The sequence below is a fragment of the Stenella coeruleoalba genome (assembly GCF_951394435.1).
Source record: "Stenella coeruleoalba genome assembly, chromosome: 8".
NCBI lineage: Eukaryota > Metazoa > Chordata > Mammalia > Artiodactyla > Delphinidae > Stenella > Stenella coeruleoalba.
Genome location: NC_137154.1, coordinates 12,031,543 through 12,041,926, shown reverse-complemented (window position 1 = coordinate 12,041,926; position 10,384 = coordinate 12,031,543). Strand labels below are relative to the sequence as shown.

Below are 10,384 nucleotides of genomic sequence, written 5' to 3'. Positions count from 1 at the left end.
TGGGTCCCAAATTCAGAAGGGAATAGGAGGCGTAACTGTCAGTGAATTCTTCCTTCCCTCTCCCCAGGCGAGAGAAGAGCCCATTCTCATTTCTCTGGGACCCCCACGTGCTCATACGTATCCCAGGCCCCTCACTCCGGAGCCCCATTAGGCTCCCCCAGGGCGGGACGGGATTCCCCAACCTGGGGCCCTGTTCCAGGAGATCAGCAAGTCTCTTCCAACACGTTGACGGAAAGGTCCGGTGAGACCCAACGCCCGGCGAGCAGCCGGTCAGCAGGCCAGTCCCCGCGGGGCCCTAATGAGGTGGTCGGTCCTCTAATGGCAGAAACCAAAGGGGCTTTAGGAACCATCTTGTCTGATTCTCTTGTTTACAGATGAGCAAACTGAGGCCAGAGAGGGAAAATGACTCGTCCAGTGTCACACAGTTAGTGGCCCAAAGAGAACCAGGTGTCCCGCCACTCAGGGAAGGAGGAAGGAACAGGCAGCTGGGAAGGCTGCTGAGAGCACGCCAAGCCCACCCCGTCTTCCTTTGCCCCGACGCCCCCTCCCCTTCTGGGCTCTTCCACAGTGGAGGCCCAGAAATCTCACCAGGGCAGAGATCAGGAGCAGATCCAGGTTTTATGAAGCCTGAAGCATATGCAACGTGGGTCATCTTTTAGGATTAGAAGAGGCTCAGGCAGGTGAGTGGCCCTGGAGTGTACGTTTCACTAGCTTCATGGTAAATGCCTTGGAAAGGTTGGCTCGCAGGCCTTAGCAGAGACGAGCTTAACTGTACATGGAGGGCTGGCCCCTCTACAGAAGGCGCGGGGCAGCTTGGGGGGTAGTTCAGGAAGGCCCAACCCCTCTGATCCCCCACCCCAGGGAGGGAAGCGGTGAGATGATGCCACGTGAGGCCCATCACCCCTTTCTCCACTCTGCCTTCACCCCCAGCCCCATCCTCAAGAGGATGGGGTACCACCTTCCCATGGGTGGCCTAGGGAATCAGGCAGCATCCAGACATCTGACCAGCAGAGACATCAGTGAAGGCAGTGCTGAGCTCTCCCACCAGGAGCCCCAGTGAATCCAGCTCTCGGGAGGATGGGCTGAGGCTGGGGTCACAGGGATGCTCTCTGAGGAGGAGACAGAGGCAGCTCTGTCCCGCAGGGACCCTTCCTCCAGACTGGGGTGGTCCTCCTATGGGCGCATCAGCCCGTCCTGAGACTGCCAGCCCATCCCCAGCCTGAGCTCCTGGACGTGTGAGCCCGATGTTGTCTTCCCCGCGGCTGAACTAGGTCACGGCTCCCTGTGCAAGACTTAGGGCTGATCTCAGTAGTAATACCAGTAACTAACTCACCTCCGCTGCGTCACGTGTACTCAGCACGATCACCAACATAATCACGTGACCCCTCACGCCAACCCCGGTAAGCTTGCCATGGTTTGTCGTTAATCCTAGAAATAGAAGAAGAAATTTGCGATGCGCGGACATTTGACCTGAAACCCACGCTCCTTCCTAACAGCTCAGCATCAAAGCTAACGTTTAGCGATGAGTTAAATGTGTGACAGGCATTGTTTCATTCAACCCTCATTTTAGAGAAGAAACTGAGGCTGAGTAAGGTTTTAAAACTGAAGTGGTAGAGCTGGGACTTGAACCCAGACCGTTATGACTCCAGAGTCTGGGATCTTGACTGCTGGGCCGTATCTGCCTGGGAAAAACTCAGAAATCTGTCGGCACCCTCTTTTCTACGTGTGTTAGGCCAAAGCAGAGTTTGGTGCAGTAACAAGTTAATTGTGAAATCTCAGGATTAATACAACAACGTAGGTCAGTCAGCCCCTTCCCCCTGGCAGCTGTGCCATCTGAGATACATGGACCCCCAGGTCACTGTGGCAAGGACAGTGAGAACTGGAGGGTCATGGATGATCACAGGGGGTCCTATGAAGGCCAGGGCTGGCCTTCATATCACGTCCAACCGCATCGCACTGGCCAGACTCGGTATCATGCTGCAGAGCCCAGGTTTACTGCAAGGAATACTGGGGAATATAGTCTTCCTAGGTCCCCAGGAAGAGAAAACTGTGAGCACAGCACTCTCTGCTTCATTATCTCCTTTTTAATAGCTTTTCTTCTCCGCAACCCCCCGCCCATGCACACTAACAGTTACACACATTTTTCCCTTCTGTGTTCCTCCTCACAAAACCTTGTTCTCGGCAAGTTACCAATCAATCTTCCAGAGGTGTTAATAGACAACACACTCAGGAGTTTCTTGTCCTAAGAATATTTGCTTTTTAATCAAGGGCTTCAAGTCTGAAAGGCCTTAAACAGCCAAAGGAAAGAATATATAATGGTTGAAGCTGAGGCCCACTAACAGACAGCACTGGATATTTGAAGGACATCTTTTCTACCCTGGCCTGCCTCAAGCAAGCTTCAGTCTGGAAGGGTCTGAGCACCACCCTACCCCACCCCTTTCTCCTCCCTCCCTCTACCTCTGGCCTTGGCTGGCAGTATATTTGGTTACTGGGATTAGCTAGAGCCCATTCCCCACCAAGGAGATAAGTGGAGGCTGATAAGAGGGGGCTTGCCATTCAGCAATTCCCAGAAATACCAGTCCCAGAGCTACCTGTGCAGAGCTCATCCTTCCCACCCCCCACTGCTTCTGCTTCTTTGAGAAGCACAGCATCAAGATTAGCTTGTTGCAGTACACAGTGCGGGGACGTGGGTAGGGGCCTGACCTCAACGCAGCTCCCCTTCCATGCCCTTGGGGAGGCTGACATGCTGTGATTAGGAGCTCCCTGACCCAATCTCTACCCAAGGCAGATGGATAGAGTCTACTGAGGACAGGCCTCACCTAGAGGCAGTTCCCGGGGCCCAGCACTGGTGAGGTTCATAGCAATATCAAGGCCCCTTCTCCCGTTGCCAGAGCCCTGCTCATGTTCGAGGGGCTCAACCCTGCTGCTTCACCACCAGCCACTTCCCCTGGGGTTCTCCGATCCTGTCCTGCTCCATCAACTCCAGCATCTTTAGAAACAAAGCACATCTGGCAAAACTGGATTTTCTGTTCCAAAAACTCCATATCTGGTGGGAATGTAAATTGCTACAACCACTATGGAGAACAGTATGGAGGTTCCTTAAAAAACTAAAAACAGAACTACCATATGACCCAGCAATCCCACTACTGGGCATATACCCTGAGAAACCATAGTTCAAAAAGACTCATGTACCACAGTGTTCATTGCGGCTCTATACGATAGCCAGGACGTGGAAGCAACCTAAGTGTCCATCGACACATGAATGGATGAAGAAGACGTGGCACATATATACCATGGGATATTACTCAGCCATGAAAAGAAATGAAATTGAGTCATTTGTAGTGAGGTGGATGGACCTAGAGTCTGTCCTACAGAGTGAAGTAAGTCAGAAAGAGAAAAACAAACACCGTATGCTAGCATATATATATGGAATCAAAAAAAAAAAAAGATGTAGACATAGAGAATGGACTTGATGACATGGGGTGGGAGGGGGAAGCTGGGGCTAAGTGAGAGTAGTAGCGACATATATACACTACCGAATGTAAAATAGTTAGCTAGTGGGAAGCAGCCGCATAGCACAGGGAGATCAGCTCGGTGCTTTGTGTCCACCTAGAGGGGTGGGATAGGGAGGGTGGGAGGGAGGCTCATGAGGAAGGGGATATGGGGACATATGTATGCATATGACTGAGTCACTTTGGTGTACAACAGAAACTAACGCGGTATTGTGAAGCAAGTAAACTCCAATAAAGGTCTATTAAAAAAAAAAACTCCGCATTTCATCAGATAGCTGTACAGATACACACACACATACATGCACAAAGGTAGACCTGTACACAGGTATGCTCAGACACACTGACATGTACACACACTCCCAAAGATACTGGCCAAAGACACAGCGGTACACACATATGTATGCATATACAGATTCAGGAGTATAAGGTACAAAGCTACACAGATACACACACTCAAAGATGGACACGGACATACAGGCATATCCATAAATAGAGATTATAAAACGTGCGCACAACACATAAATACACGCTGACTCACACACAGATTTATGCATATTTACAAATATAGATTCACATACACACAGGTATCCAAAGACTGACTCTTGTACACACCAAGATCCATATACACACGGGTATGTGTGCGCCCCCAGAAATACTTGTACATTCTCCCTGTGCCCCATGTAGAACTACACCCCCAAGAAGTCTCTCTTTCTATCCCTCTCTCTCTCTCACGACCCGGGGCTCTCTGTCCTCTGAATACCCAGTTTCCAGTCTGAGTTTCTCGCTTCATCAAGCCCAGATCCTTCCTGGAGCCCAGCCTGGAACAAAGTTAAGAGCAGCAACGGTGTTCTCTCTCAATGTCCCCAGGGTCTGAGAAAATGGGAGAAGCAGAGGAGACCTGGGACTGTAGAACCAGCATTGGAGCCACACAGCTACAGATGCCCTGACTTTGGCCCCAAGGCCCTGGGATGAGGGGCTTCCCTGTTGGCGCAGTGGTTAAGAACCTGCCGGCCAATGCAGGGCACACGGGTTCGAGCTCTGGCCTGGGAAGATCCCACATGCCGCAGGGCAACTAAGCCCGTGCGCCACAACTACTGAGCCTGCGTTCTAGAGCTCGTGTGCCACAACTACTGAAGCCCACGCGCCTAGAGCCTGAGAAGCCCGCGCACCGCAATGAAGAGTAGCCCCTGCTCGCTGCAACCAGAGAACGGCCTCGCGCAGCAACGAAGACCCAACTCAGCCAAAAATAAAAGTTAAAAAAAAATATTTTTTTTTTAAAAAGGCCCTGGGATGAGAGGCAGCTCCCTCCTGAGAATGCGGCCCCTCTAGGGAGGGGGGATAGGCTGGGGACCGGGGAGGTGATGAAGGATTCGGGGCCCAGTGAGGAGGACAGCCACCCTCCTGGGAATGGGGTGGGGAACTATCTCAGAAGAAGTTGGGGCCTCTGAACTCACACACAGGTGGCTGGGAGAGTGGAAAATAGGGGCCATTATCATAAGTGAAAAAGACACAGGTCTCGAGAAGCCGGCTGCCCCGAGAGACCACTTTCTCTTCCCCCCTACGTGGTTACCCCAGGTGGGACCTCAATGGTCCATCCAATTCTTGAATCGGCCACAGAGCCTCCATTTTGGAAAGCCGCCACTCCCACCCCGCCCCGCACACCTTACAGAATCCAAACAGAGCAACAGGGTCAGTTCCCCACCCCCTCACCAAAGGAGTTCTTCCTCCCTGGACCTGGGGCAGGTGGGGCGCGCGGGGTGGGGTGGGGGGAATCCTCAGAGCCGGAACGAAAAGGACCGCCGCCCGGTACGCGCTCCGCCCCCAGGTGGCGCTGCAGACACACCCCGGCGCCCCGCACCCCCCCACACCCCCGCCCCGATCCGGCGCCCTACTCCAACATCTTTTACTTTCCTCAAAGTCCCACCCCACTCCCCACGAAACCGGAGTGAATGCTTCCAGGATTTTCCAACCCAGAGTCCAACTCCTCTGAAGTGCTCAATGAAGAAACAAGAGTCAGGAGATGCTGTTGGAAGTCTGACTTTATGATCCGGAGAGGCTGGGGACAAGTGCCAAGGGTAGGACAGAGGCCACCAGGAGGGCGTGAAGGGAGGATCTCCGTGCCTCTGGCTTAGAAGGCGCAGACGAAGGGCAGACGTCTTTTGCATGAAGCTCGTCGCCACCGACCCCCTAGCGGTAGAGAGCACAGTGATGTCAGCTGCCTACCTGAGTGTGGCCTGTGCTCCCTCGTCCCCTCCTCAGGCACCTCATATGTCATCTTTCCCTGCCGTAGTCATGATCCGATGGCCACAGGTTTCCCACACATCCGGACTAGCCATTGATCTCTTCCCTTGCAGAGGCAATGTGCTAAGTGCTTTACATGGGCTATCGTTTAATTCTCACAATGACTCTCCAAGAGGTCGGTGCTATCATCACTCCCGTTTCACAGACGAGGAAACTGAGGCTTAGTGGGAGTGATAACTTGCCCGTGTCTCAGCTGGCAAGTGGCAAAGCTGGGGTGTGGATCTCAGCCACCTTACTCTAACCCGTATGGTCCAGCCACTGTAATAAGTTCCCTCACATCTGGCAGCCGTGCTGTTCAAAGCAGGCAAAGTCAGCCATCCTCAATTCCCGCCTCTTCACCTCACCCGTCATCCACATTTTACATTCACATCTGTTCCTCCCATCTGTCCCATATTCACTCCTTGTCGCCATCATATCAGAGGAAGGAAAGGAGTCCCCAGGCCCTGAGCCTAGCTTTGCCTGGGAGGATGGGGAGTCCCCCTCTAGCCCCTGTACCGGGAGCCTCATCACCTGGTTTTGCTCTGAGGCATCCCTACCTATCAGCCCTCCTCACAGACAGGGACATTGGTTCTCCACTTGGAGGGAGGGTGTGGGTTTGGGGAGGTGTGTTCAGGCAGCTCAAAGGGACATGTGTGGGAGTCCACCTTGCCACCCCTTCCCCTTGTCCTGGTGCCCGGGCCCCCTCACCTTTGGTGCACAGGGCCACACAACGGCCACTCCCATTCCGAGGTTGCTTTGAGGCCCAGTAACTAAAGTTCCACCAACTGCCATCAGTCCAGCGAAAATTGTTGCGCCGCGTGAACTAGAGAAGAGAGAGGCTGGGTCAGAGGGCGGAGGTCCAGAGAGACAGACAGATTCTGGGTCTCCGGAAAGCCCACTGAGTATCCCTTCCTGAACACTGTATATATAATCTCCTCTCACTGCCCACCTGGCTAGGATACCGTTGAGACCCATCCCTGAGGGTTCGCAGGCAATGACAATGGAAGAGCAAGCATCACTTCCGGCTATCACACTTCTCAAACTTCACTGTGCACACAGATCTCCTAGGGATCTAGTGAAAAATGCAGATTCTGATTCAGGAGTTCTGGGACGGGGCCCAAGATTGTGCATGTCTAATGAGCTACCGGGTGACGTTGATGCTGCTGGTCCGTGAACCACACTTGAGTAGCAAATATAATGGCCCTTATTTGTCCACAATCCCAAGGCCACTCTGAGAGAAGGACCCCACTTTAGAGATGGGGAAACTGAAATTTGGAGGTAGTCATTCACCTCGTAAGGGACCAAACTAGATATAGAATCTACCTCCTGACGCCAGGAGTGTGCTGGTAAACATTTAACAACCAGCTTTGGGGGAAGGTGAGAGGCTAGAGGGAAGAAAGAAACCTGATTTGTAATAATTGTCAATTTCCTTGGTGTAAATACATCCACCATGGCAGCTTTCAAGCTACAAGCATGAAGCCACTGAACATGGAGTTAGGAAGAGAGGCACCCAATCATCAGTTCTCCTAAGCCGGTATGAGCCAGCTTCAGCTGCTGGAGGAGTCTTAATGCCAGCAGGTGGCCCCTTGAGGCAATCAGAAAGACCTTCGTGTACCTGGGAGTTGGCCCCTCGCTTACCCTGGACTTGTAGCCTCCAATCCAGACCTGTCCTTGGTTAATGCTTCTGACCCCGCACTGGATGCGATAGTTGACACTGTAGCTGTGGATGGAGACGAGGTTGCCTCGGTAGCACCTCCTGCATGTATTCTGCAGAGAGAAGAGGTGGGGTAGAAAATCCACTGTTCTCTCTCAAGTCCCTGAGTCTCCAGGAGAGACCCCCTCATCCCTTTCCAAGTCAGAAATCAGGGATCTATTGCCCCCCTGAATCCCGTCTCTTGTTCCTTTATCTGGTGTCAGGAACTTCTTGCAGAAAAGAATAATAATACTCAGAATAACTACAGCCACCATTCCCTGAGAGTTTACAATGACCCAGGGACTATTCTAAATACTTTCCATGTATTATTTAAATCCTCACCACAACTCTAAGCGGTGGTACCATACAGCTCCATTTTACAAATGAAGATACAGGATCCCTGAGAGGTGAAGCGACTTGCCCAAATAAAACGGCTGGCGACAAGCAAAGCCAGGATTCAGCACAGGCACATCTTGTACCAAAGCTTTTTATCTAAACCAGTGGTTCTCAAAGTGCGGTCTCCCGACCGACAATATAACCACCTGTGAATTTGTTATAAATGCAAACTCTTAAGCCCCAGACTTGCTAAATCAGAAATTGAGGAGATGGGGCCCAGAAATCTGTGTTTTAACGAGACTTCTAGGAGACTCTGATGCATACTCGGCCTGGAGAGCCATTAGTCCAAATGATAGGGAACAGAAGGTTGGCTCCACTCTTGTCTCCTCCACCTGGTCCCCCATAGTAGCCTCCCTGCCATTTACCTGAGCATTCCAAAACTTTCTCGGGGTCTGCACCACCACGAAGCGGCAGGTCTTGCACGCAGGGCTGCCTGGAAGCTGAACTGTGTCCTCTTCCTTAGGGCACTGCAAATCCTTGTCCAGGGCAGCTGGGTCTGACTCCATGGCCCCCTCATCCTCAAACGCATCTTGATAGCTGGAAGCCACAGCGTCCTCTCCCTCTGACTCAAGCGCTCCATAATTCAGGGCCAGCTCTCCCTCCTGTTCCCCCGAACCTTCCAGATCCTGGCTCAGGTCAGCCTGTGTCTCTCTGCTGCCCAGATGGGAGGCATCATTCTCTGGAAAGAAGAGGTAACCTGCCATCAGGCCGGGCTCTCTGTTCTTCCAGGACCACGGACAGCTCTGATGGCCCCACTCAGCCTTCCTAGGGACGCCATCTGGAACCAAGACTGGAAGGACCCCTTGGGGGTTGGGCAAGCCAGAATTCTTGCATCACACACCCAAAGGCATGAGAACCTGGCTGACACCGCATGTGGGGTATTTTGGGAGTGCGAGGCAGCACCTGTGAGAAGCCCTCATCTTCACAGGTGGGTGTTTTTCCTTCAGGAAAGTTCAGGTCACAGTTCTGAGTCCAGGAGAAATCTAACTAGAGGTGGGCTGGGTCAACTGAAGAGGGGAGGCTGTGGCCCTGGCCCACAAGAGCAAAAACAGATGCAGGAAAGAAGAGAAAAGAGAAAAATGGATGAGGAGGGAAGAGGAGGACTTACCCAGATAAAGAGCAGAAACTGTCCCCAGCAGGAGAAGGGGCAGAAGCAGGGAGCATTTCATATCCCCTCAGTCTTGTGACAGGCACACAACTTCACCTTCCCTCCTTGGGGACTTCTCACGTGTCTGCACGGCCCCTGGCACACAGTGGAGATGCAGTGTTTGCTTAACTGGTGGATTAAAGGGCAAACTAGAGCGCTTCCTTCTCCCCGACTGAACAGACCCTGAGCTGGAGAATCAAGAAAAGAACAGGGGGTTGTCAGCTCAAGTACAAAAGACCCTTTTTCCTGAGAGCTCCATCACTGTTCCCTGGGGCAGCGCTCAGCTCAGATGCTAGCCGCCATGGGAACAGGTCTGCTCACAGTGAGGGCCAATTCCACTCACACTGGGGGTGAAAGGGGAAGGATAGTGGCCATCATGGTCCTAAGGAGAGGCCTCCAGGATGTTTGCCATATAGGGTCCTGCTTCCCCCAGCCCTGGACCTCTCCTTCCCGGGCAGCCGAGCGGGCACTTACGTCCTCAGAGTCTGGAGCCCCCACTCTCAGTGCCTCGGGCTGCTGGGTGCCAGAGGCCACCCTTATACTGGGCTTTTGGGGAAGTGGGAAGAAGCCAGGACGCTTGCCCCAGGCTTGGGCTGGGGGGCGGGAAGTGGAGCTGATAAGAGGTTTGCTCAGTCCTCCCACCCTTGGGCCCTGCTCTCTGCTGGGACTTTAGGGACCTGCCTCTTGCCATAGGCAGGTGCCCAAACACCCTAGTATGCTCGAGAAAGCCCCAGATGACGACTGTCCTGGCATGGTTATCAGCACCCCTAAAGGGTCCCAGTCTGAACAATACTCTTTAGCCATAGGAGCAGCCTTCCTCTGGTCAATATTCCAGCAAATGAAGTGGAGAATCCCAGGGAGAGGGAGACCACAGGAGAGGAGGTAGGAGATGAAGGGGAGCCTCAGCCCTTCTGAGCTCTTCTCTAGACCAAGTACATACTGTGCATTGCACCCTTGAAACCTCACCTTCCTAACCTCAGTCCCATGAGAACGTATGATTAGCCCTACGGCACTGATGTGAAAAATGAGATTCAGAGAGGGAAAGTGACTTGCCAAGGTTATGCAGGAAGTGGGGGAACTGAGATTTCTAAGTCTCTGGGGCTCCCAACATGCTCTACCCACCCCACCTCTCTCTCTCTCTCTCTCTCTCTCTCTCACACACCCTCCCTCCTTCACTCTCTCCCTCTCTCTCCCTCTCCTTCTCCCTCTCCATCTCTTTCTTACCTTCAATATGTGAAAAACTTATGCTCCTTCCTTTATGCTGTGGCTCTAGATCAACCTTTGCACTATTACTCTTTGGAGTCAAATCATCCTTTGTTGAAGGTTGGGGGAGGGGCAGTCCTGTGTCTTATAGAA

At 52.7% G+C, this 10,384-nt stretch overlaps 1 protein-coding gene across 1 annotated transcript; it reads right to left on the bottom strand.

Moving 5' to 3' along the window:
* Nucleotides 1–5,640: 5,640 nt before the first annotated feature.
* On the bottom strand, nucleotides 5,641–9,050 carry PRG3 (proteoglycan 3, pro eosinophil major basic protein 2; the record flags this gene model as incomplete). The annotated part of the gene is made up of 5 exons (XM_079929966.1): nucleotides 5,641–5,699; nucleotides 6,501–6,615; nucleotides 7,431–7,559; nucleotides 8,247–8,560; nucleotides 8,990–9,050. The coding sequence occupies 5 exons, from the start codon at nucleotides 9,048–9,050 to the stop codon at nucleotides 5,641–5,643; spliced, it is 678 nt and encodes a 225-aa protein (XP_079786092.1).
* Between the last annotated feature and the right edge of the window lie 1,334 nt (nucleotides 9,051–10,384).